Here is a 27,702-nt window from a genome sequence, read left to right on the forward strand (position 1 = left end):
AGGTTTTAAACTATTAGATCCTGCCTACTTCATTACAATAAGGAGAATCCTTCTAGGATTAGACAGAAACTCTTATTCATACTTCATTCTGATTGATGATTACATTGGCTATGTTTATTATCAAACATTAATTTCACTTCAATAATGGTTTGGAAGTGTTATAGAGGTAGATTACCTTTATATATAGCACCAATCTAAAGTTACTTTAAAAATTCTTATGCTATTTTATACAACATGGTTACATCTCTTTTCTATTTCCTTCTTGCTCTTTTTTTATTTTATTCTTTTTCTGTTCTTTTTTGTTATAGTTGCACTTTAAATTAAAAGAGAACAAAGGGAACAAAAGGGACAGGAAGTCAAAAAGTTATTGAGAACAACACTGAAGTATGTCCCTGCTCTTTCACAGTCAATGAAAATTCATGCAATTATGTGTTTTTCAGCCCTGAAGGTGACCTAAGATGATCCTTGCTTCTACTAAAGCAGACTAACACAGCTATCTCTCTGTTGTTGAAAAAAAATAAAACTTTCTCCAAAACCCATTTTCTTTCTGGAACAAGATGAAAGATACTTTTCCCCTTAGGATAATATATGAACTAGAAGCCAAGATGCAATCACCTTGAAGCATAAATTGATTTACGGTACCGGAGGCCAATGAGCTAAAAAATCCAGAGAGGGATGGGGTATAAACCCACTTTATAGAATTTGCGAATGATATAATGAGCTAATCTGCATTTAAACATCACCACCATCATCATCATCATCCTTGAACTGTTAAAACTTTGAAAAGAGACAACCTTTTTTTTTTAATAAAATTTTTTATTCTTTACAACAAACACAAAACATACATAAACAAACAAAAACATACAAAAGCATAAAAAAAAAAGCATCTTCCATTTTATACCATGGAGGGTGGAGCTGGCGTCATGGCAATACAGCGGGCGATCCTGGGCTCTCAGGATCGCAGCCGATATCTCCCCCCCCGGACGGTCCCGATGGACCTAAGCCGTCCCGTAGAGATGGCGATCACAAAGGGCGCGTCCTGTGGATCTCAGGGACGCCGCAGGTCCCAGATTGATCCCAGGAGAAGCTCTTGAAGCCGGCGGAGGAGAGGCAGCCATTTAATGACTGCAAAAGCCGGGACAGCTCCAAAGGAAGAAGAAAGAGAGGGGGGTCAACCGGGTGAGATGGACCTTTACTATTCAACTATTTTTAGAGAACATCTTAAGTAACTTAAAGAGATTTTTAAAAGTGAAGAAAAGTGGATTAAGCGGCGAGATTGAGCCTTATAAAAAAAAGGGGAAAAAAATCTTTTCTTTCTAACTTTCCCTTTTTAGTGGAATTGGCAAGATGTTTTTCTTTTAAATATATATATATATATTTTTAATTGGACTGGCTTTTTCTTTTCAATACTTAATAATTTTTTTATCTTAAGCTTCTTTTTTGACTAAGAGTTTTCTATTGTTACAAGAAACTTATATTTTTTGATTTCGAAATGGGGAAAGTGGAGTTAAGAGAAAGTAAATGAAAGAAAGTTGCACTGCCATCTAGAGGCTCGATATAGTGCCTCTTTTTTCATTGTGACGTATGCTCAAGGACCCTGGGCTTTCTAAAAAGATAGTGGGATGTGCATGTTTATACAGGTGCCATCCGAATAACTATAAACAAGAAAGCGGAGTTGAAAGCGACTTTGAAAATAATTCAAGATGGAAAGTTTGAGTTAGTCACAAGAGCCTTGATTAGTGGCAGTAGCTCTTCTTTCTGCTAGAAGCTCTGCTTTGCTCTCTATCCCCCCCCCCCAGTTGGATTTTTAAAGAGACCTAGCCTTTCCCCTCCTCTTCTTTTTTTTTCTTTTGCTTTTTTTTTTCTCCTTTCTCTTGGCAAGAACAAAGAATCCTTTGACTTAATGAAGGTTTATACAAGATAATAGACTATACGAGAAACACAATGCAGAAAAAGATTTTTAAACTATTGAGGATGACTATAAAAAACTGGAAGAAGAGCTGCAGAAATTCCTGCAAAAAAAAGAAAAAAAAGATATTAAAGCTAAAATGGACTTAATTAAACATAAAACGGGATCAATGGAAAAGGAAGAAATAGCACAAGAAATCAGAAACATTAAACAGAATTATTTTGAGGCTTATAAACTGAGAATTAAAAGGGTTAATCAACTGATAAATGAAGAGGGACAGACTTGTTCTTGGTACTGAGGGTGAGAAAAAGATTATACAAGATTATAATGGAGAATCGTACTAAGAGAATGCATAAAAAGAAGAAGTAAAACAATATTGAAAGAAACTACTCCAGATGCCTAAAGAAAAAACGAGGGGAATACAACAATGATGGAACTGACAGAAGCTTCAAAAAGCAGAATGTTTGAAAGGACATTTATTATTGCTTTCTCTTATCCAATAATATAGAAAAAGGAATAAACAGAAAAGAGACAACCTTGAAGCCCTTTTGCATTGCAAAACCTCATATATCTGATTGTCTTACGGCTTTCTGGTATTGCATTTATTTATAAGGGGTGTGGATGATGCTCAGCAAAAGCTGAGAGCTCTCTATCATCAAAATATTGGTGATCTTGACAGTAGGCAATGCAGGTCTGTACTCCCTTTCCTGGTTCTAAACATGGGTGCGTTTATTTCAGTGGGCTGAAATGGGTTAAAAAATTACAGCATGTGAATATTCTCAGTTTGGATCAAAGGGGAGATGGGTCATGGGATACTTTGTTGGGGGAAAGCAAGAGTTCCCTGAAGCATTACATGAGATCTATTTCTTAACTCCACCAGACTAAACACCACTCTTTACACATAATTACACTGGGCTCTCATTTCCCCTCAGTAGTGTCATACACCTCCAAATTATTGCCATAACCTGCCCCTATGAGGAATGCATTTTGTATTGAAAGCAAAATAATTTGGTTTTATTCCCCCCCTCCCCCCCCAGTTCCTTGATTAGGGTATTGTTTACGGCTTGATTGTATGTCTGGTGTTAATCTCTGCTTATCTGGGTGATGATTGCTGGTGAGGAGATGTTCTGGTCTTTTGTTTACCTTTCTATTGTCTCTTTTGAATAGTATGTAGATGCTGTTTATCTCTATGTGCCTGTTGATGGCTGCCTTGTCTGAATACCAGGCTTCCAAGAATTCCCTCGCATTTTTGGATTTAGCTTGGTCTAAGATGCTGAAACTGAAATGTTTCCCAGCTGAAACTACGGTTAAGTCTGTCCATGTGTTGTGAGGTTAATAAATAAAACAAAACCCCCACCCCCACCCCCACCAACACTGGGAGGGCACGCCACAGTATATAAACAGAGAGCAAACCCCATTCCATTCTAGCACTGAAGATCTTACCTAGCCAGGTAATGAAACGTTTGCAAGAAAACAACCAAGCTCATAGAACCCCAAGGACTCCACAGTTCACCCCTGAGCTACACATATTCTCTTCTATTGAAATCTAAATCTGCTTCAACCTAGACAAATGTTTCTCCTCAACGGTTATCTTATGAGGGTATTTCTTCATTCTTTTACTGCTCTGATTTTTACAGTCCTTCCAGTAATACATTAATTAATATTATACTGATTTATCTATTTTGTGGCTACTGGCCACAATAATATGATGCAACATTTTTCTCCTACCAAACTTTCCATCACTATTCACGGTGCAAAATTATGGAAAATGCAGCAACCTTCTGTCAGGATGATTAGAAAGTCTGGGGTTTCTGAAAGCATCACTGTTCACTTCTTCCTAGCTAATCCTGGGACAGAATTTTTCAGGAACTGGAAGTGAACTGCTGGCATTAGTTTTACTAGTGGGACAGTGTGGATGGGGGTGAAATGAAGAACAGGCAACATTGAAAACAATTTCTGGGCCAGAAGGGTTCTTTCAACTGATCCTTCAAAGCATTCCTATAGATTGGAATTAAAGTGGCTGATAGTGATGGTCTCTAGGATGTTTAGCACATGGAGTTGCTCCATGGCTTTGAGTGACACAGGTTTTGATGATGAAGCAAGGGCAATCTGTGGTCCACCATGGAACTGAGAGTACTTTCAGCCAAGATAGAATTGCCTGTGACAGACTGAATTCAAAGTTCTTTCTTACAGGGAAAAAATAAATTAGAGGTACAGGTTTAGGATATGCTAAAGTTTGCAGATCTTCTTCCTGTCTCCCAAGGTCATTCCTACATACCATTAGACAGTGTTCTCTCTGACCCATCTTATACCAACAAAACCAAGGCAGAGTTATTTTGAATTTCTTCCTTATACTTTGTCAGCCTTACTAGGTAGAAACACGACCACCATCTCCTTTACAGCCTGAGAAATTAGGGAGGGTCTCTCCTGAGCCTCTTGCCTCTCCCACTATCCAGCTGCGGACTATGCTGTCTCTTATCTGATTGTTACCTGGGCAGTGTCTCTTAACCCAGTCTCCAAAGGTCTTTCTTACATACCATTACACTCTTCCTTCTTCCTTCAATGGTTCACTCACTTCCTTGCATCTCCAAGGCCAGGTCTACATTTCTTCACAATTACAAATTCTAGATCATTCTTTATTGCTCAGAAGTTGCTGAAGACGTCATGGATTATTGTAAAACTTGAACTTCAGCTTTGAACTTTAATCCCTTTTGCAATTAAAAATTACTTACTATATTTCCTAAGAAGATAGGACAAAGAATGATTACAAGCAATAGAACTTCCCCATAAGGAGTCAGAAGAAAAGATTTCTGCTGAACAGTAAAAGAAGACAGCCCGTCTGCATCTTAAGGAGCGATATATTATTTCCATTTGTGGTAACTGCATTTCTTTCATTTGGGATCGGGGATATCTTTCTTGCCTGCATCACTTTTGAATATCTTTATTTGCACATTTATGATATCTGGCTTTGCATTAATATGTTAACTGGTTTCTATCTTTTCAATCTGAATATTCAGGACTCTGTTTTTAAATCACATCTGTACATTAGTTCTACAATTTAAAACTCCAGTGCTGACAAACTCATGTTGAACTATTTAAGATACAACTCTTCAATGCATTGTTTCTTTACATACACACACACATATATCTTTTCACAATTTTGTGAATTGTGGTGCAATATATGGAGAAGTCTAAAATCTGAACCACTACATACAGAAATCTTCCTGCAACCCTTGTCACTGCATGAGGTTAAGTGTGGCAATCATCAAAAGATGCCCTTTTTCCACAACTTTCCCTTTCTGCCAAATATTTTTGCAGACACGTCAGCTAAGAAAATTGCTTTCATCTGGAAGAGACATCTTGACATCCTCAGAATGAAAGCTGTGGTTGGACTCTTTTTTTCAGCGCTCTTCACAACAGGTACCAGTTCCTTAGAAAATCCCCTTTCTCTTCTACACACTGCATTCATGAAACACAGCAATCTGGTTACTGAATTATTTTCAGAGTTTGCGCAATATATTGTTCCATAAACTAGCCAAACAAGGATTCATAGAATACAGTAAATCATAAAATAATTAGCCCAGTTGAAACTAACCAAGCTTAGCTTATTGGAAACCCACTAGATTAGCTGATGATCTCAACACAGGTACACACATCCACACAGGTAGTCCTTTGGGGGCTGAAACCACATATAACTTAGGTGGGGCAGGTAGGGCAAAGGCTACAGGGATGGAGCTACTATGTAAAGTAAACAGGAGCATGAAACGGATAGAAATGGAAGTAAGTTCTTCTTTGTTTCTTGAATTAGAGGGTTGTGTCCTTCTGACCTTCCAACTTTTGTGTCCTTCTAACTGAGCTTCCAACTTTAGGAAGTTTTTATGAAATCTTCTTTCTCCTCTTCTTTCATTCACATTTTCAGAGAAGATCATTGAAAGTAAGTTGTAACTTCAATAGGTCAACCCAGCACAAATTCAACTAGGGTTTACTCCTTTTCCATAACTTAAAAAAAGAACTGATTTTTTTTTTTAAATGTGGGTATTTATGTTGTTGAGAGTCAGTTTTGTGTTGTGGTTAAGGCATCAAGCTAGAGACCAGGAGACTGGGAGTTCTAGTCCCGTCTTAGGCACAAAGCCAGCTGGGTGACCTTGGGCCAGTCACTCTCTCCCAGCCCAAGGACAATGGCAAACGACTTCTGAAAAACCTTGTCAAGAAAACTGCAGGGACTAGTCCAGACAGTCACCAGGAGTCAATAATGACTCAAAGGTGCACACACGCACACACACAATGATGTTGTTGTCCTTTTTGTCAGCTGCTGAGAGTTTATTTTTGATAGTGGTGGGATATAAATATGATAAATAAATAAATGAGCCCTTTAAAGTCTCTCCTTTCCATAAATAGTATGCTATGAAATCTTTTCTCCTTCCTCTTGTAGGTGCTTGCTTAAAATGTGAATTTTGTACAGTGCTCGGCAAGACCTGTAATGGTGGTGAGACTACATGCTTAGCCGGATCATATACTTGTGGGGGAATTTTGACTGAAGTCAAGATTGGTGAGTAAACGAGATAGATCCATGAATACATGTCAGAAAATATAGAGTCATCCTGCCAAGTAGCCTAATACAGGCTGCTCTGGCAGGCAGCAGTCGCCAGAGTTGTCAGATTTTTCCATTCTTAAATTCAATTTGTCCTGTTTCTGCATTGGACTTTTATTTGAAAATTGCCATCATCATTTGTATGCATTTTGGGCACCTTTATAACACAGGCATCTGTATATAATTCTATCTTTATTTATATTTTTATTAAAATTATTCCACAGTTTAGCTTATTATGTATTTTCGGGAACAAATTTCCTTAATCATGTATTTGAGTATGCTCCCATTAATAATACATGCACTTTCCCTTAATATGTGCATTTCTATACACTTTTCCTCTCACTGGAGAATATCATCTCAAAGTTCAGAGATGTAAATCTCAAAGTATAGCTGGCTTTACACTTGACAAGTTTAGGTATATTAACATTTCAGTGTGAACCAATTGCATTTCTTCCCTTGTGCTCTAGGGAATAAAGAATGGGGGGAAGCACCATAATTATCCTCCTCCTCCTCCTCCTCCTCCTCCTCCTCCTCCTCCTCCTCCTCCTCCTCCTCCTCCTCCTCCTCTTCCTCTTTTTCTTCCTCTTCTTCCTCCTCTATATACTACCTAAATCAAATGAAAAACCAAAGCCACATCGATGTATTGATTGAAGGTGCTGGACTGGAAGCCAGAGACCATGAGTTCTAGTCCTGCCTTAGACATGAATCCAGCTGGCTGACTTTGGCCAGTCGCTCTCTCTTAGCCCTAGGAAGGAGGCAATGGCAAACCACTTCCAAAGTCCTACCAAGAAAGCTGCAGGGACTAGTTCATGTAGTCACCAGAATTCAGGATTAATTTGACAGATTGTAACAACAACCAATCAGAAAACTTTAGGTGGTGAACAGAAGAATCTCAGAACAACTATCTTCTCAAAACCACAATAAATAACAACAATACCCATATCTCTCTTCACAAAGCATTAACATCATTGAAAGCTCATCTAAACAGAAAACATTTCACAGTTGTGAAAAGCGTATTTGTGAGAATACTGTGCTCTACAGAGTACTACATGGACCACAAGTGAGACAAACTCATAAACAATGTTCTAGATGAACTGGATCAAATCCTCAACATGTCTTAAAGGTTCACTCTTCCTTCCATGGGCTTTCATAAGTAGTTCATTCACCAGATTGGTATGTTGAACATACGCTATTTTGCTTATATCCAAACAGCTATCTGTAGAGTAATATTGCTGTGACACTTTTGAAAATACAGTTTCATTTCTGAGACATAAGTAAGTGAAATATAGCATGTCCTTAGACTTTAAGCCCAAAAGAATGGGCATTTCATTAGTAAAACTCCAATTCATAATTTGTTAATTTCATTTTAGGTTTTCCTTTGGGGATTTCAGAACCTATTTTCTATCTTCCAAACTTCTAACCTACTTACTTTTATATCAAACAGTCAAATAGTAGTGGGTGACTTTTGAAATAAGGGTTTGATGTGAATCGTATTACTTGACATATGTAGATCTATCTCATGTGGCAATGAATCTGGATTTAGTGTACAGAAGAAGGAACTAAATATGAAGAATGGGGTATGACAAGTATATCTATGAACATAAGGGATTAAGGGGTGGCAGAAATAATTTGCATAAATGGAAGATAATGCAGTAGGCAGAAAGAAAAAGAAACAGAGAAACCAAGATCTGGAGAGTAGTTACTGGAAAGTGAAAGTCACTGATAGACAGAAGCTATAGCCAATCATAGAATACCAGTTTGCTGTAGTGGTCAAGACACCAGGCTAGAAATTGGGAGACGGTGAGTTCTAGTCCCATCTTAGGCATGAAGCCAGCTGGGTGACCTTGGGCCAGTCCCTTCCTCTCAGCCCTAGGAAGGAGGCTCTGGCAAAAAAATCTTCCAAAAATCTTGTTGAGAAAACTCCAGAGACTAGTCCAGGCACTCACCAGGAGTCAAACTTTGACTCAAAGGTATTAAGAAAAAAAAGGAAAAAGGTCAGTCATACTGTTGTGCACTTTCTCAAGAGACCTGTAATTTTATTCCATACAAAGACGCTACAGTATGAGATGGACATCAAATCTCGTAACTGTTTATTGGATCACCAAGGTATTCCTTGTTCAACTTTCCAGTTTGGAAGTAAAAAGTCTAGATAATTGAGACTGAAGAGTTTTCAAGGGTTGTGTGGTGTGTAACCTAAGCTGAGAGTGTGATTATTTAAACCTACGTCTTTTCCACTGTGGTGGAAATTTGGGGTTGTACTTATTCCCAAGTGTGGTTCTTCCAAACACTTAACATTATTTTTCATGCCTAGGTGGACAGTCCATTTTTAACTTTGCAAAGGGCTGCATTCCGACGTCTGAGTGCAATACAGTAATGAAAACGGAATATAATGGAGTTGTTGGAACTGCGACAGTTACGTGTGATAAGGCACCCTCAACAGTGGCATCACTCATCCTCTGTCTCTCTGGACTCCTTCTAGTGAAGATCCTCCTGTAATAAACTTTTGAAGCATTTCAGTAAGGAAATAATCTGCCTTGCCTTCTCCATGGAATCTTCTCTGGAGACTACTCTCTCAAGGCCATTTACAAGATACAATAATAAATAAAACCCCTAATAAAAAAATAATCAATCCAATGGTTGTTGCTCGTACTTCCAATAGGAGCAGAATGAAAAGCAGCTTGCCATTTCTCTTTTTGCATAAGGGGCGGAGGTTGCATGTGATGTCACAAATAGTTTTGCCACTTGCCCATTGTGTCCCCATCCTGAAGTCCTAGACCCACACATTGTGTACCACAATCTCCTTGATATTATTGAAAACTAGGACATTGGAGGAAGCCTGCTGGATCATATCCAAAATCTGTTTCCTGCATAGGAAACTTGCTCCACAGGTACTTGGAATTGTAGTCCAAGGCATCTCAAGAGCACCAGCTTGCCAATCCCTGGCTTAGCTAGCCCAGTTTCTTATTCCTCAGCGAAGCTGTCCAGATCTTCCTGGACAACCCATGAACAAGACTTGTGTCCAATTGTTTGTGGACAGAGACGTGAAACCTTACACCTAGTGTGGTCTGCAGGAGTCCTCACTTTACACATTCTTAGCCCATGCACCAGATTGTGGTATTTACATTTCCACTTGAAGTAAGGCAAAGGTAAGCTATGGTTTCTTCTGCCCTTTTCTTCATGGAACTGAACTGAAGCTATACAAAGCTTCAGTTCAGAGATTTGACTCAACACGGATTTTTTCACATCAAAGGGACAAGTCAAGTCAAGGCAATGAATTGATTCAGTAGCCTCCAAATCAGCTTAAATCTTTGGAAGACTTTTGCACACACCCAAACGCCTCCTTTTCTCTTGAGGATCTGAATTGTCAAATCAAACCACCCATGTGAATGGGATCTACCATTCAAAGCAGTGCTCTTCCACCACGTGGCTTTGTAACCCACCAGATGCTGCAACCACCATCAAGTCTTTGAGTATAATGGAGCATAGCAACATGTCTCTTTCACAAATAGACACTGTTTTATAAATGCAGCTTTCCAAAATAGATGCTTCTCTATACCAACTCTTGGGTTGACCCTGATGGAATTGAGCGGCCCGTGCATTTGTCCCATGAAAGAAACCCTCTGGGTCAGTGTTTCTCAACCTTGGCAGCTTTCAGATGGGTGGACTTCAACTCCCAGAATTCCCCCAGCCAGCCATGCTGGCTGGGGGAATTCTGGATGTTGAAGTCCACACATCTGAAAGCAGCCAAGGTTGAGAAACACTACTCTGGGTGGATGGCTTCAATTCTGTTACACTAAAACTCACTTTGATATCTTTTACCCAAGTGCTGGGAAGTTAGATATGGCCAAATTTCATGCCTCATTGTACAGTTCTGCAAGCTAAACAAAGGTGTGGTCCTGAAGACCATATGCTGTGCCATGTTTCCATTCCAGGATATGGCCAATGCAGCAACAACATCATATTACAACAGGGCCATAAAAGTATATATTCCCTTTTATAAGAACTGCAGTCCAAAGGGTAGAAATTTACTTCTGTCCTGGTTCAATCAACCTCAAAGTAACTTTGCGGTTCCATCAATCTCTTGCCAACTCCACAGCACCACCTACTTTACAGCAGCAATCCTGACGTAACCAAAATCACACGGAAGGAGACTCAAAACTCTCCCCAGCAGCAGTTCCTGATATGGTAAGAGCACTGGGAAGGACATTTGCCCCACTGAGAGGGGAAGGGAGCCTCATCCTATCACCCAGCTCCATATGGATCTTTGGGGACAAAATGGTTCCCCACCCCAATACAAGAGATTTTTTTAAATGCTGATCTCAAATCAGGAGGTATCTCCAGCCTTTAGTGGGTATCAAAACACCTTAGGACTTCTGTCTTGGGGATCCACGTCTTCCTGCAATGAAGCAAGGGCCATTTTTTCCAACCAGGGCCAATATCTTCTTCTGAAAATCTGTAGGCTTTCCAGGGCCACAGAGGAGCTGTGCAAAAACGTGGTGACCTCCCTAAAGATGTTAGGTGGGAATGGGTGAGTTTTAAGTGGCAACGTGGGTGAGTTCAGCCTCCCCTTATGTTAAGGAAAACATCTTAACAATGGCACTGATCAAAAGGGGCGGTTTACCGCCACATTTTGGCAGAGCATCTGGAGAGACTGGAAGAAGGGAGGTGAGAGATGGTGATCAGATTGCAATTTTTCCCTGAAAAGAGAAGTTAATTATCCCTCAAATGTGTCCTTCCTCTCAAACTTGCAATCCGTTTTCTTCACGTCTCACCCGTTTAAAAACGTACACCTTGGAAAGAAAACGTGATTAGGAATTGGCTGTTTTGAGTTAACATTTGTTCCACAATGCAACGTTAAGAAAAACAAATTCAGCCTATTATTCAATGTATATTGAATATTCACAACAAAAACGTTTTCCTTTGTCTGCAGAGTATGAGAGAAAACAAGTCCAAACAGACTGATGAATGAATACATATGAAAAGAAAATACAATGATTCTCCTACAGGTCCTTTGCATTAGGGGGTGAACCAGTTTCACATAGATTTTACTGCAAGACCATTCTGTCAAAATATGCAAAAACTACTGCTGTTTAGTTTGTGGTTTTCCCAAATATTAAAGGTAGGCAGCATTTAAGCCGACAACTGCTTGTCAAATGATCAGGGTCCAGGATCTGAGGACAGGATCGGTGTTCTTAGCTGCATATATACCTGGTCAATGCAAAATTACGTTAGTTTACTCTGAGTGGCAAATCAAACAGATTGTCTCCCTTGATTAGTTCACACTTCGCATGCTCACGTTTGCTACTTTCATGTTAATATTGTTTTTACCAGCTTCAATCTTGGGTCTGAAACATGCTAAAAAGCAAATAGGAAATACATATATGATCTATGAGGATCAAATGGCTTTCATCAGAATATTTATGCTCTCTGAACTAATCTATCTATCTATGTGGTCACTAGGAGTCGAAAATGACTTGACGGCACATAATCAAGCAATCTGGTGAAAACATGTTCCTTTGGCAGGTGGAATTCAGAGATGTTGGAACTGATGTTCTTCAGAGTAAATTGCACTGAGAAAGTTTGAAGCCGTTTGAAAGAGTCTGAATTCAGTACCGGTAGTCCTTGCTTAACGACTGTTCGTTTAACGACAGTTTGAAATTACGACAGCCTCGGAAAGGGTGACTTACGGCCTGGAAAGTACTTCTGGCCATTGTCAAATATCGCCCCCCCTCCCAGTCCCGTGGTTGCATTTCAGGCTCTTGGCAACGATTGGTTGCCAAGCACCCTGCAATCATTTGTTCGTGATTTGCAATCTTCTCTACCAGCTTCCCCATTGGAAGCCAGAGCCAGCAGGGAAGGTTGCAAGTGGAGGGGATGCGGCGGTGGGCAGTTACAGAGCTCAAATCTTCAGGTCCTCCATTCACTGCTGAGAGAGGGGAGGGGAAACAGGACGGAGCGAAAGAGCTTCTCTGCTGAAGGATTTCAGTTCTTTATCTCTGTCCGCTTAACGGCCCAGGAGATCGCTTAACAACTGCAACCGCGAGCGCCTGGATTGCAGTCATTGAGCGAAGCAGTCACATGGGCATCTCGCTTAATGACTGCTTCGCTCAGCGACCGAGATCCTGGTCCCGATTGGGATCATTAGGCAAGGACTACCCGTAATGCAATTAGGGTAGGCTTAGCATATTGTCAAGCAGTTAAACCAGGACGAAAGGCATAATCGACAAGATTTGCACAGCCAAAGGTGAGAAGCAGCAATATCTATAATGGAGCAAAGAGGGGGCAGAATGATGAAGACAACACAAGCCCTGTGTTGCTGTGTACATGTCACAACATCACTCGTATATATGAAAGGGGCAGAGTTTACTGCATAGTAACCTGAAGCCTTCCTCATTTTGTCAAAGGACACCCATGCTGTGGAGCACAGACTTTAGCACTCTTTCCAATCACAGAATAGGGTCCTGGAATGTACAGGTTGGGGAGAACCTTCAAGATCATCTAGTCCAGTGTTGTCCAAACTCGGCCACTTTAAGATGAGTGGACTTCAACTCCCAGAATTCCCCAGCCAGCATCTTGAAGTCCACTCATCTTAAAGTGGCCAAGTTTGGACAACACTGATCTAGTCCAACTCCCTGTTGAGGGCAGGAATCCACCACTCCTGCAGCACAAAAACATAGAACCCAAGGGTTGGAAGACACCTTGGAGAAATGCTTTGGACTGCCTGCCTTACACAGCAAAGAGAGGAGGGCAGGTTTTGGTAGACAGCTACACCTTTGCTCCACTGTGGTTTGCTTTGTTCCTCTTTAGTAGAGTCATCTTTTTCAGGGCTTTTCTTTTTCTTTTTTTTCTTTTTTTTTAAGCCAATTGAGATTTATGGACAGGAGGACAAGAAGGGGACTATCCCCTTCAGATCAGAATGCATGATAAACCTGCATTTGAGGAAGTCCAGTGCAGAAATTGGTTGTAAGTGGCAAACGCAATCACCGAGAGAAAGTTAAATATAACTTAATTTACAGCAGGTTAAAGGTACACAGTGTTCAAGGAAACCAAAGCATAAATGTCACATTCAGTGACTAGGGGAGTAAAAATGCTGCTGGCCTTGGATTTCGTTAAGGCGTGCATAGGATTTGGCTGAAGCCCAGATGAGGAGACACCAGAGGATAATTTAGAACAGGTTTTCATTGATCCAGGGCTTAATGGACAGGTCTGAACCTGCTCTATTCCAGTTCTCCCATATTGGAGGCTCCATGATGCAATTTGCCTTTCCAGATCTCCTGCTGAGAAAAGGGACAGTAGCGAAACGATGGGAAAGTATGCGTGTCCTGCACACACTCACACAGCCCACAGAAGGCAGAGAGAGGGAGGGCAAATATTGGATTGACAGTTTGGTCCTCAAATCAGGATCTCCCTTGTAATCAGCCCACCCTTGGTCCCCACAAACCCATTGCCTTGATGATTTAGAAAAAGGCTTGATTTTACAACTCATGCTGGGAAGAGTGGAAGGAACCAAGAGAAGATGACCAGCAGCAAAGTGGAGGGACTCAATTATAGCAGGAACGGGTGCACCATTCAAAGATCTGAGTGATCAGGCTGAGGACAGATTGACCTGGAGAAAACTGATCTATGTCGTTGCTGAGAGTCAACACTAACTTGAGGGCACATAATTAATCAATCATAGGAGTTCACCGAAGAGATGGTGCACCAAGATATATTTGCAAACTTCCTAGGGGAATGGCAACAATGCCAGAAATTCATATTAGGAATGGATACTTGCAAACATTCTCATACCTGGGAAAGTGTGTGAAGAGCATGCATTAGTGCAGAAAAGATGTGCTATTTTTTAAATGGATATGAGAGGGATTGAATTCAGCTTGTCAGGACAGCCCCGAGCCTTCAATAAAGTTTATTTTCTACCCCATCCTTATCCCTTAACAAGAAATCTATATTACAACTGTAGGTCTCTTTTTCCTTTCTCACTAGATCAGGGGCACACTGATGAGTGTGGAAGATCTAGCATTTGGGCTCAGAGATTGTAATCCATCACTTGTAGCCATTCTGAAAAGATTCCCCAATGCCTAGGGGAGCTTTTCGTCTACAACAGTTCTTCAGTTCAGTTCAATCTTTATTACAGTCATAGACCAGTACAAAGACATGAATTTATAAAACAAACATAGTCATACTTAAAATACTGACAACTTATAGTAGCAGGCATATATATTAAAATACACTTGTTACCTATTCAACTCAACAAATGAGGTCTAGGATGTAGCCTATATTATCTATCCTAACTATGTACGGATTAAAAGTATATTAAATGTGAAGTATAAAACTTAAAAATCTGCATTGTGACTATGCTATATGTAAAAGTATATATAGGCAAAATTATACAAAATTTACTATAATATACAGGCCATTACAGAGGATAGCCTTTCTTAGCTTTTGATCTCTTGATGAGGTGGATCTTCATTGCTGCTGTTCTACATCAGTTGTAGATGCAGGACTCCCAAACCTATTGAGATCAGAGAAGATAGAAATGGATTGAAGTTGCCCCCCCCCCTTACTCCTATTCGTATGCCAGTCTCACACAGGCCCTTTCCAACAAGGAAAAAGAAGACACAATGGCACAATACAGATTCAAAAAGATGTTTAATCTGATTATGGGTCACAAACTTTAGGTGAGTTGGAGCAAGGATGCTGAGTAATAGCGTCTCCTGATGGCCATTGTCACCTTTGCAATTTTTCTTTGCTGCTTCCGCTATTGTTACTTTAGCTATTGTTAATTTAGTGAGTTTAGTTAGTTAGTTAGTTAGTTAGTTAGTTAGTTAGTTAAGCTATTGTTAGTTTAGCTATTCGGTTTTGTCACTTTATTGGCTATCAGAAGGAAATGCAAGCAGCCCAGAGGCTCACCAGATTAAAGCAGCATATAAATCCCAGTAAAAAACATAAAATCTGAGTTCAAGGTAACTCAATATGAGCCCCGACAAGCAATGAATACACAAATACACACACACGTACATTTTAAATAAAATAAAAATAAAAAGCTGAAGTAAAAAAAATGCATTTAACTCAAAACACCTTTTTTTATTTTTATTTAATTGCTTTTTTTTTTTTTTTACTTTGGCTTGTTAATCCTGCCTTTTAGTTTTGAGCGTTCTCATCTGTTTTTTTCCCCCCCTTCTTGAAAAGCATGCCAGCCTTTATCTTTCTTAATTGGGCCTCTCTTAGGAGGTTTCATAAAACTGGTTCCAGAACAGGAAGTCGTCTTTCCCTTTGGTAGCAAATACAAGAAAGAGTTTTGTGCCACCTTAACAACGAATGATTTATAACAAATGTATTCTCTTCAAGGTGACCTAAGATACTTTGGTATGTTAAACTTTTCATGACTTTATACTGCTCCTTTAAGCATGCTTAAGAATTAATTATGCTCTGCAGCAGTGCTTCTCAACCTCAGCGACTTTAAGAAGTGTGGACTTCAACTCCCAGAATCCCCCAGCCACCATGTTGGCTGGGGAATTCTGGGAGTTGAAGTCCACACCTTTTAAAGTTGCTGAGGTTGAGAAGCACTGGTTTAGAGGAAGATTTTTGTCAACTTTGGGAGGATAAGTACAATCAGTTATTTGGAATCCTCATGGGAACCTGGGACATCGGCGGGGGAGTCAAAAAGTCAAGATGGCAGCCGCAACCAAGTGATTGAAACCCCACCCCTGCTCCATTCATGATTGGTGTGTTCTTCAAACATGGTTGAATAAATAATGGATAAGTGAATCATGGGTAAGTGGACCACGTGCAAGCACAGCCCTACAGTCTTGTGTGGCGCCATTTTGACCAATGCACCATTATTCATTGCAGTGTATGACTGGGTTAAAACAACACAGTTCAACTGGTGTCCTGTTCATGGCCTCAGAAGTTATAAATCATCTAAACACTTCGTTGTTGCTGGAGAAAAAGCTCCAGGCAGCTCCCTTACCAAAAGCACACTCTGTGGTCCATCAGTGAGTCTTGTTCTTTGTGGCCACTGAGCAAGACTGCCCAAAGGAGAATTGCAAGAGAAGGGGTCACAAATCTGTTCTGGTCATATAAAAGAGAGCCTTTTTCAGAAACTGAAAGAATCCGTTTCAGGAAACACTGAGTGAAGTCAAAGGACGGACATACATCTGAGAGAAGTACTTTCCCAGAAGTTGTCTAATTATTCTGCCAGAAAAATCCTGACCCTGCCAGTTCTTGAATTCAGATGGCTGGTCCATCTTTGCTGTTTCAACCCAGCTGCCTTGTGTCTCTAGGCCCTGGAGCAGTGCCCAGTCGTTCATCTTCTCCAGCAGAAGAAGAGGAATGGTTCTGCGCAGCTGGCTAGGAGGCCAGTGTCGCCTGCCCTTACAGAACCTGTCGGCCCTTCAAGGTAGTCCAGACAAGAAGCACCAGCCATGAACCCTAACACTGCCTTTATTGTAAGGCAGTGTTGTCCAAACTTGGCCACTTTAAGATGAGTGGACTTCAACTCCCAGAATTCCCCAGCCAGCCGGCTGGGGAATTCTGGGAGTTGAAGTCCACTCATCTTAAAGTGGCCAAGTTTGGACAACACTGTTGTAAGGCTACAGTAACAGAACCTTGCAAGTCTGAAAGCCCTTCTTCCCTCCCTTCCCTTTACTTTCCAACTGGGGGGTCCCTTCTGAAACATGTCCCACGCCCCCTTTCCTTCTGTGGGTTGAGACACCATTTGCATGATGGTTGTTTAGGCTGCGGCTCTTCCTCCTGTCTCCCAAGGTCATTCCCACATACTATTACAGAACCCGAAGACAAATATGACTCCAGGTCCCCAAGTTAGCCCTTTTTCTGGGTTCCCACAATGCCTTGAACCATAACCTGACTGACTATCCTGTGTTTAGGCAACAAATCAAATTGCCCCTGCCAAAAAACAAATCAGAGTTCAAACGAACCCAGCTCAGCTAGCTGTGGGAACGAAAATGCCAAGCGTCTAACCCATCTGGTTACGCATGCTGAAATAGAGACATTTAGGATTTTCCCCGCTACTTGATTTTACTAAGGGTTATTTTTAAAACCCTCGCTGTGGATCTGCCCCTCTGGTTTTATCTGCAGCCTGTCATTCAAGAAAGCAACAGATGAAACTTTACTAGCTCTGATAAAAGTCATGTGAAGAAAAAAAAAAAGAAAAGAAAGAAAGGAAAAAAAACACTTCAGCCGCTGCCAAGAGTTTCAGCTGCCATTAAGGGCACAAGGAAAGGAAAAGCGAAAGACGCGGAGTGGAAACATGCTGTGAGTTAAGCTCAGAGCACTTTGTGAAATCCTGTGGTTTTTGCAGCTTTTCTTGCTTTCTGACTTGGCCAGTAAAATGGGCTGTTGGGGTAGGTTGATCGGCAGAGAGGAAGGAGACACTAGGTATGTATTTGAAGGCTGGGAAAGGGTAGGAAGCTGGAGCGAGAGCTGATTGGGCTGTGGTGTTATGTTTTTTCCTCCAGATCTCTCTGGGATATTAATAGAATTAAATAGCATGGCTTGGCCACTTAAGGGATCCTCATAATCTTCCGGGCTCATAAACCTTCACTTGAACAACCAGGATCAGCTCCTGCAGCTGATGTCGTTGGCCTTCAGATTTGTATCAAAGAAGTATTTTGTCTTTGGAAAGTTCTTGGCTCCCCCAGAACAGGCTGTCGCAGGGGGTAGGTGATGCATTTCTGGAAATAGATATGCCTTGCTGGGTTTCGGAAGTAGTCGAACCTTTGATCATTGTGAACCACTTCCTGAAGCGGCAGAATCTTTTCTACAAATGAGCCGCCTGCCCCAAAGCTCTCAAATTGGCCTAGTTGTAGGGAAACAAAACCTCCTGCTGTTTTATTTTTTAACAATCACAGAATACATATTGAAATCCTAGCTGATGTCAAAATCTGTCTTGTGATTTCTCAAACATTTTCTTCCCTTTTTGGGGTTCCTTATTCTGATGGTGCTTCAGTGTGTCTTGCTGATGGTGACTACTGGTGGGGTCTTTTTAGCTGGGATCATTCTTGGATGTGATGGAGGAGTTCCAGCTCTTGCTTGTTGCTGGTTATAACTATATTTCTATCCTTCTGCAAGCTTCTCTTGCTGCCCACCCATTCTGAACTGAAGAACAACAACAACAACAAGAAGAAGAAGAAGAAGAAGAAGAAGAAGAAGAAGAAGAAGAAGAAGAAGAAGAAGAAGAAGAAGAAGAAGAAGAAGAAGAAGAAGAAGAAGAAGAAGCAGAAGCAGAAGCAGAAGCAGAAGCAGAAGCAGCAGCAACAGCAGCAACAGCAGCAAGGAACCTTTTCCAAACTGCTTTCTCCTAGTACCTTCCCTTGACAGGAGATTGTAGACCACCAGAATGGCCTACAGTGAAAAGACATTCACACGCATGGCACACCTAGAGTCACTCAGGGGCAGCCTTGAAATGCAAGAAGTGCCAGAACGACCCATTTCACTCTGGTGAATTTCATGGAAACTCTCTTCTCTGCAGGATTAATTATACAATTCACAAAAGTACTGCAATTTGTGGGGCATGGGCAGATCTGAATACACAAACCCACAGGCACCATCTCCAGAACAATGCTTAGGGATGGTGTGCGTAAAAGTCGTGACCTGGGTACCAGTGCAGTTCCTTTGGCCCCTAAAAGTAGCAGCTTCAGAGAAACACTACAAGATCAAAAGGGTGCAACCTTCTTACTGATGATAACCCCCAAGAAACCTGAAAAATCTCTTTTTCTCCCAGCCCTAGGAGAAACTTGGTGTCATGAATCTCTTTCCTGTCCACCAAATGGGTGGGGGTTTAATACTGGTGCTTTCTGAAAAGGGGTGGTGGTGGCCACAAAACAAACAGTGAAGAAGGTTGGGAGAAAGATTTACAAGGTGCTGTCCTTTTTCTGAGAGGGAAGAGAGGATTTTTTTTAACTCCCCCCCCCCCAAAAAAGCTTAGAAAAATGTTTTCTGCAAAACATTGGTTTCTTAAGGAGAATAAATACCTATTTTCCTGGGTTTACATTTAGGACATAGAAGTTGCCCCACTGCAAGAGCAGTTGCAGTGAGCAGTTGCATTCTTCATCTTCCAAGATCATCATTATGGAAGCTCTTCTGACACTATTTTCCATTTCGGTACTCCTTACTACTGGTAAGAAACATCTGATAATTCCCCAACAGCTGGGAAACTTCTGTTCTATTATTGAGACTTAAGACAGGCATAAGCAGATCCAATATTTGCATAATTGAAGCTCTTTCCAATGTACGCCTACTCTAACTTGGCACCTTCCAGAATTCCCCATCCAGTGTGGCTCATGCTAGGTGGGGAACTCTGGGTGTTGAAAGTTCCAGCACGCTGTAGGAAAACGTGGAGATGACCTTGAAGAAGCCAGAAGCAGTTAGGACAACAACAGGCCCAGAAGAAGCATGTGTTAAGCCCCGGGGATGGGAAAATATTAGAAAAAGACCCAGACTGGCTCCCCCCACAACTCCCTTGGGGTAAGAGGGAGGGAATGGAAAATCCAGGCAGCCTTGCAAGATTCTGTTACTAGAGCCTATCTCAATGAAATATAGTTCTAGTCTTTTTGTGGAGTTAGTTTCCTGATCTGGTCTATCTTGTAAGGCTGACAGGTACCAAGCTGAAGAAGACTGATCTCTGGAGAGACCAAGATAGCACACAAGTATACTCTTTTTTTCTCTAGTATTCCTGAAAATTTGGAGGGAGCCCACTCAAAGTAGGATGGGAGACATGGAGATCATGCAGATTATGTAAGAGAAAATAGATGTTGAGTGAAATCCATCTGTTGTCCCTTGTCACCATGTGAAGGTGACCTTGAAATCCTTAGACCTTTTCCACAATTCCATTATATTCAACTGAAGCAATTGTGGGGGTTTTTTTGCAGAATGGGGTAGATTAGAGTTATGTTGATTGGGTCAGTTTTGGTTTTGAGTTGATTCAAATCCTGCATCACTGAGTCAGGCCAATCCAATCCAATAAACTGATTCAATTCAGGAAAAAAGAGTGTTTGTGTGCATACATGAATAGTCAGGGTGAGTCAGAGGTACCCAATCTGACAATTCAGTTCAAGTTGATGATCCAGTTTAGAAAGTAGGGTTGATTTGGAATTTTCAGTGGAATTGTTTTTACATTGAAACATCAGATCAAATCACTGACTTAGTGGACATCATACAACATCCTCACGCATATAGAAGTGGAACAGCTGTATGGACTGCATAGTCCTGTGGCTTCTTGCAGCGTATTAGCTGGCTTCTTTCTCAGACCAAGAGAGCACTGGAGTTGAGCAGGGCCATTCAAGTTCTACTATGAACTCAGTGGCAACACCGTAGAGATTTTTCTTGGTCAACCTGCCCCAATGATTTCATCTGCAGCCACAGATTGGTAGTAGTGGCTATGGTGACTATTGGACTTAACAAAAGATACTTTGGGAAAGGGAAGATGGGATTGTCTCCATAACTGGAGAAAACTCTGAGGATCAAACACTTCTGGCAGACAGTAGAGAGACCTCCACAGACTTACTCAAGACAACATCCCACCCAAGATGGGAGCAGGTAGCAGATGTAAGAGGAGAGGCGAGCCATCCCCAATCCCAGCACAATGTACGTCTCCAACTCCATCTTTCTTTCTGGATGACAAGGCAGGCCAGACTAGATGCCCCACAGGTGCCCAGAACTTGACTAGCTGCCCATGCTTGCAATCCACCAGAGAGGTCAGAAGAACCTGTAGAAGATGTAACTAAAGCCAATCCTATATTAGCTTGTTTAGAGACACAAGAAAATACAAGGAACCGGACTCTTCCTGATACTTCAACTCCAGCTGAAGTGATGCTGAATCCTCAGAGCCAAGAATCCAAGGATGCAGAACCAACAATGACTCCATCTGTTGGTAAGTACTGACTCCCTATTCACTGGAGGGCCAGGTAGAACAAGATTTCTTCAGGAATGTATTGTCCTAACCTGTTGCTGTGCTCCAACAAGATTGCCCCTTGGCCATAGAAGGTTAGGTGTCTCAGGGACTGGTCACCCACTTCTGCATTTCAGTCAGGCATGATGGCATTCCGTACAAAATCTTAAATCGTCTTTCCAAAAGCATTTCAATAATGAAAAGTCTCCTCCAGGTCAAGCTTCACTCTTGATGACTACTTAAATATATTGAGCCCCTAATCCTGGGATTTTCTGCTAGTTTCCTTTCCAGCATCCAGCTCTACTTAGCTTCCTAGCAAAACTGGCTGTTGCCCCACTTCAGAGATTTTGCAATATAAATGACATTTTAAAACCTGAGAATGGAATGACCATGTTTGGAAGGTACAGAATCTGCCCAGGACTGTTTTTAGGAAGGGGTGCATAGTCATCCCAACCATCCTTTACAAGTTAAAATCATCAGATGGAGATTTTTAAAGTAATTCAAGCTAGCAAAATGTATCAGTTAAAATCTAAATAATTGGCACTATTTCTGTATTTTGGGTTTCCCTACAGTCTCCCATTTAGTGGGACATTGATTCCATGGAAAATATAATGGACAGAAGATTACACAGATATAAGATGCAATGAGACGCTGAGGTGGGGAGGCTTAAATGACAGTTCTGTGCATGAACCTCTCAGAATATTAAAAAGGCTTGAAGCTACTGATTGATAAATTAGTTCCAATCTTCATGCTGCCCTGGGAGGTGAAAATCAAATCTAGAGCATATTCAGATTTCTCAAGATCAAGTTGTTGTCTTCACCTGGTTAATGAATTAACCCATTTTCTGAATTTGTACTGTCCATCTCACCATAAATTAACCTAACAGTCCGGGTTCATACACCATGCTAAGCCAGACACACACATCCATACACACACACCTCAAACCACAAGATTAGCATGTTGGATGTATGAATGCAGCCACAAGGCCTTTAAGAGACTTAGTTGATGCATAGCTGAAGTATCTGCCCTGCAAGGTTGATGGGCCATTTCACTTTTTCAGGTGCCTCCTTGGAGTGTGAAACATGTTTTGCCAGTAGGAATAGTTGCCTGAGTGGAAAAGAGATGTGCGAATCTGGTGAGGACATCTGCGTCATCACATTGACTGAAACCTCCAAAGGTGAGCAAAAGGTTCAGCAGTAGACCTATTTACCCAATTTTACCCCCTACAATCTTTTATTTTTGTCCTCAAAAGTACACCCCATGCCAGTTGGTGGGTAGGATTAGGTTAAGGGGTTGAACTGAGACTAACAGGACTAGATTCTGGCCCTGCCTGACCATGGTGTTCACTGGCTGACTTTGGGCCAATCCTTTCAGTCCAACCTCCCATGCGTGACTGCTGTGGATTAAAATGATGCCTCCTTCAGTTCTCAGAGCAAAAATGGAATATCACTGCAAGGAGTGCAAGAAATACATGTATGAAACTCTTTTCTGGCACCCCCTTTTTTCTCTGCTTTGAGATAGCTACGTCTTTTCTATAATACATTTTATTATAGAATGTTTTATTTTAGTATTTATTTGAGCATTACCTACAGAACTGTGACTATTGGAGGATTTAGAAATACAAATATTAACAGTAGTAATAAGTATGCTTCTTGAAGTCTGTTACCTAAAGAGCATGATCCAAGCATAGAAAGTTGCCTTCAACTTGAGTTCTTTTGCTGGTCCACCTAAAGGCAACTGTCCAAGGTTGCAGACGTGAAACCTTTCTGATTGTACCTGGAGATGCCAGTAATCGACCTGGGAGCCTTCTTGATGCCAAGCAAGTGTCCTACTGCTGAGTTTTGAGGTCCTGAGCTACAGAAGGAGTTCCACAAAAGCTCTCTTTGTGCACAGCTAGGCTAGGTGAAGACCCAAACATCTTAGAATATGAAATCTTTTCTCTTGGTAGGAGGAAAAACCATGTCAACTATAGAAAAAGGCTGCTACGTCTCTGAGAACTGCAGCTCTGCATCTGTTTTGGTGACCTTTGGCCAAGGAGAGTTCCACAGGAAAAGCACCCTGTGTTGCTTAGGAGAAGACTGTAAAGAAGATTCTCCTCCATGTAGGTCTCTTCTTCTTTAACTTTTTCCCTGCCAATGATGTCAATCCAACAGGGTAAGAAATGATTTGCACTCCAAACCTTCATTGATGAACCAGCAGTGTTTATCAACTGAAAGGGTATGGAAGTTGCCAAGGTCCTCCAAGAATTTCAACTTCCAGAATTCCCCACTATGGGCCATGTTGACTGGGGCTGCTGGGTACTGTAATTCAGAATGATCTGGGGGGCTACAGGTTTCCTATCTTTGAGACAATCCTTGAATCCCAAATTAGATGTTAATGTTTTTGCCCTTTGCACGTGGGGTAAGCAATTTTTTCTGGGTAGTTATAGGCCCCTTTGATGGTTGCATCAATAGTTTTAGGAAAGTGGGCAATGGTGAGCCAGAACTGTAACCATTTTGGTGAATGCCTAGAAACATAAACATGCACATACAGGGGTATACATTTTCACTCCCATCTTCATCGACGTCTGGGTCCAGGGGAAGATACTTTAGCCTATTCTGCCCTGTATTATTAACATTTGCTCTACAAACCTGCATCTCTTCCCTTCTATAATCAGTAGAGAAGTGGTTTTAGCTAATGGCGTCATTCAGGCTGGTGAGATCACTGTTTTTGGCCTCTGATCTTGGGATCATGGGAAGCAATGAATCCCAACTTGGTGAACATGGGTCTTGCTCTATGCCTTGATAAGGTCCAACACTGGTGTGTTGCAAGAGGTGTGTAAGGCTGCTATAAAATACAGGAGGCACTTTCATAGCAACCATTGATGATAGATGTCTAGTTGCCTAGAAAACCAATGGAACTAATTGTCCCAAGAGGGTTGTTTGTTACTGAGTTCAGAAGCTCTGATTTAATTAATTGGGCTGATTTTCTTTTCAGGGCCACTAATAAACATGACAGCCAATGGAAAATACTGCCCAGCCTGCTATTCTGAGTTGGAGCCATGCCCTACGAAGATAGCCAAGTGTACTGGATCTGAAAATCACTGTCTGGATTTGACGGTGCATAAATATCCTGGTAATTCTGATGCTATATTATGAATAGGTTCACACATCACCCTAAAACATGTTGGCTGCATTCATACAACACCCTTAACCCAATGAATTACAAATCTGTACACCTGGTTTCATTTAACCTCAGTTATGTTTCTCTGTGGGTCTCTGTGGCTTAGGGTGTTTTGTGCACCTCGCCCACAGAGTTGTTTTACAGCTCTGTGTATTGTGCAAACTCGGGGAACAGATTAATTCAGTAACTAGAGCAAATATATAATATAAAATATATAAGCCTAGTAAAATCAATAAATGTGAGGTATGAACGTAACCATCGTGAAGTTTTGGTTTAGCCATTATCATTTTTAAATCATTTTAAAATAATTTTAAACCATGATGCTTTATACAGATGATGCCATTAATCCTCTCAAGGGCTCCAAACCATTGTATACCCTAGCTTGTTGTATGGCCCAGGCTATTACAGTTTATTCAATAAACCATCATTAGTGATTCAGCATGAACAAACCTAGTCTGCTGGCTCACAATCACCTAAATGAGGAATTGGCAACATTTTCAGTGAGTGGATGCACTTTTTGAAGCATTATTTTTGACCCTTCAAGGGCTTCAGAGCTCTACTGCTGTGTACAGTTTTGATTTTTCTAAGAACGTTGAACTTATTATTAAAGTAGTATATATATTGGTTGGGTTCTCACAGCACACAACTCTAAGCTAAAATAGAGCTGGCTTGTTTGTGGTTCAGAGGTTATGGGAACCTAACCATTGTTTGATCATGTTACCTGTACCAGACCTTCACGTCAGACCGGTGTTTCTCAACCTTGGGAACTTTAAGATGTTAAGCATTGTGCAATTCTGGGAGTTGAAGTCCACACATCTTAAAGTTCCCAAGGTTGAGAAGCACTGTGTTAAACTATGATAGGGTTGATTGGTTTAGGTATAGCATGTTCTGTGAATATAGCCATGGCATTTGGTTAGCCAGGATGAAAGATTAGTGTGTTGTTAACCAGCCATTAAGTGGATAAATGGACTTCTTTGGGTCATAATCACCAGGCTGTGTGTGACTTTCCTTCATGTTTTTCATATCTAGAAAAGAGCATCACATTAAAGGGCTGCATAACTGAGCCTAGCTGTAATGCTTTACGCTCTGGGAAATTGGACTTCTTTGATACGGATAAAGCTGACATAAATGTTAACTGCCGGCCAGCCAGCCAGGTGTCCCAGCCTACAGGATGTCTCCTCCTCGCTCTCTCTGGGCTCCTGCTGATGATGGTCCTCTTGTGATCCACCTCTTGGAAGAAGCAGCCATTGAAAGTTCTTTGTTTCTCCTTCTCAGAAAGAATGATTGCTTTCCAAGCCACTAGAAACTAAAACTGGTCTTTCACCAAGCAGATGCTTGATCCCACTAGCTCAATTTTCTCTATACTGACCAGCAAAAGATCTCCAGAGGAGATGCTGGGGCTTGAATTAGGACCTTCTTTTTACCAACGAGGAGCAGTTTTCTAATTCATGAATACATAGAAGCAAAAGTTCAGCTGGAGAATGCCTTTATTTAATACGGGTGTGCAAGGCAGAGTGTCATCTGAGGTGATAAAACATTCCTTCTTTTGAAGCATTGATGCTAAAGTGATCTTTCTTGACTCAGGGTCTTGCCTTGGAGGACGTGACTAAGAACTTGGAGACGTGTATGTGGCTGTTCTCTTCCACAAAGCAAAAGCAATCTTGTCTGGAGATTGAGTCATGGCAACTGGACTTTTCTTTTTTGGTACAGACATTTCGCTACTTGTCCAAGCAGCTTCTTCCGTCTGAAAAAGTTGGTTAGGGGGAGCCCATAGTCTTCCTGGGTGGCTGTGTTTCTTACTAGCATGATAGGCTCATTGAGGGACAATAGGAGATGTGATTAGTAGAGTCTTTGAAATGTAGATGTCTACTCCTAATCCCTCACTCATCCCTAGGAGGATGTTAATTATTGCCTTCCTGGTGACTTTTGAACTGTTCTTAATTTTCTTGGGGACTGTTGAAAGGACAGCCTGGAAATGGGGGACAAGTTGTGTCTGAGGCCTCCACCTCTACTGAGGGAAGGATTTTCCACTTTGGCATAAATGGATTCCTTCATTCCTCTCTCAAATCACCTATCTTCTCTGTCCAAAATGTGAACACTGTTGTCCTCAAATGAGTGTCCTTTTTCTTTTAGATAAAGGTAAACTGCTGATTCTGGTCCTGTATTGTTGCTCCTCCTGTGCTGGGCCATCCTCTTGTGTAAAGGCTAGTAAGAAACACAGTCACCCTGGAAGACTTTTATGGGGTCCCCCTAACCAACTTTTTCAGACTGAAGAAGCTGCTTGGACAAGTAGCAAAATGTCTCTACCAAAAAAGAAAAGAAGTCCAGTTGCCATGACTCAACCTCCAGATAATTCCACCTGGATGACTAAGAATCTTCATAAACAAAAGCAATCTTCTGAAAATTTGCACAACCTAATGCTTAAAACCTGGGGTCTGCTTCCAGGTTAGTGCATATAGTAATGACTGTGTTCAAATGATAACTCTAATCAGGTCAGTTGAAAATATGTTAGGCTTGGTTAGTTTTAACTCTGGTTTCTGAGTGTATGTGGTGCTTGGTGTGATGTGTGAAGCCACGCTGGTTTCATCAGCAAATATTGAGATATTATTGTGCAATAATGTTATTGCCATATTGTACAAATACACAACATGGGTTAATTTAGTAATCATGATAGCATATTCTGTTTAACACAGCCACTGAGCTAGCCATGTTAAACATTTGGTTCAAATGGACCAAATGCCTGACTTGATTTAAGGTGAAATCCTGCATTTTCCTCCTTCCATGCTGGACATTTTTGGGGAATGTTTGACACCCACATTACTACTGAACCTACTCAAGGCTCTCTGGATCTCTGAGAGATACTTCCAGACCTCCAAATAAAATAGTTGTTAAAATTGGTGAGATCTTGCAAGAGTTTGATGGTCTCATGGGTGATCTGATGAGATAGTGGTGAATTGGGACGGGAGGACATCTGGGCCATTACGCAAGACAGTGCCCAGGATATGTTGCTAATCCTTGAGCTAGGCCAACTGTGCTGTGATAAAGGAAGTTCATCCTAGCCCTTTAGGATGAGCTGATTTTATGTCTTAAAATATTTAACCCTGCCCACCAGATCTTTCAAAGGAAGCTCAATCT

The 27,702-nt window shown here is 41.2% G+C and overlaps 1 protein-coding gene across 2 annotated transcripts; it reads left to right on the forward strand.

The window, feature by feature from the left end:
- The first annotated feature begins 17,615 nt into the window (after positions 1 to 17,615).
- LOC103061047 (phospholipase A2 inhibitor and Ly6/PLAUR domain-containing protein-like) lies at positions 17,616 to 27,461 on the forward strand. Of its 2 annotated transcripts, none has more exons than XM_007436120.4 (7): positions 17,616 to 17,894; positions 19,514 to 19,635; positions 21,259 to 21,387; positions 22,466 to 22,582; positions 23,354 to 23,506; positions 24,382 to 24,519; positions 25,597 to 27,461. In XM_007436120.4, exons 2-7 carry the CDS (start codon positions 19,587 to 19,589, stop codon positions 25,788 to 25,790), a joined length of 780 nt encoding a protein of 259 aa, XP_007436182.1. In that variant the 5' UTR covers positions 17,616 to 17,894; positions 19,514 to 19,586; the 3' UTR covers positions 25,791 to 27,461. The 2 variants fall into 2 exon arrangements, with proteins under 2 accessions (XP_007436182.1, XP_007436183.1); XM_007436121.4 differs by having other exon boundaries at positions 17,616 to 17,771.
- Positions 27,462 to 27,702: the final 241 nt, after the last annotated feature.

This window comes from Python bivittatus, unplaced genomic scaffold (genome assembly GCF_059951505.1).
Source record: "Python bivittatus isolate LINGU-HERP-01145 unplaced genomic scaffold, Pbiv_v1 ctg000310_np1212, whole genome shotgun sequence".
Classification (NCBI taxonomy): Eukaryota; Metazoa; Chordata; class Lepidosauria; order Squamata; family Pythonidae; genus Python; species Python bivittatus.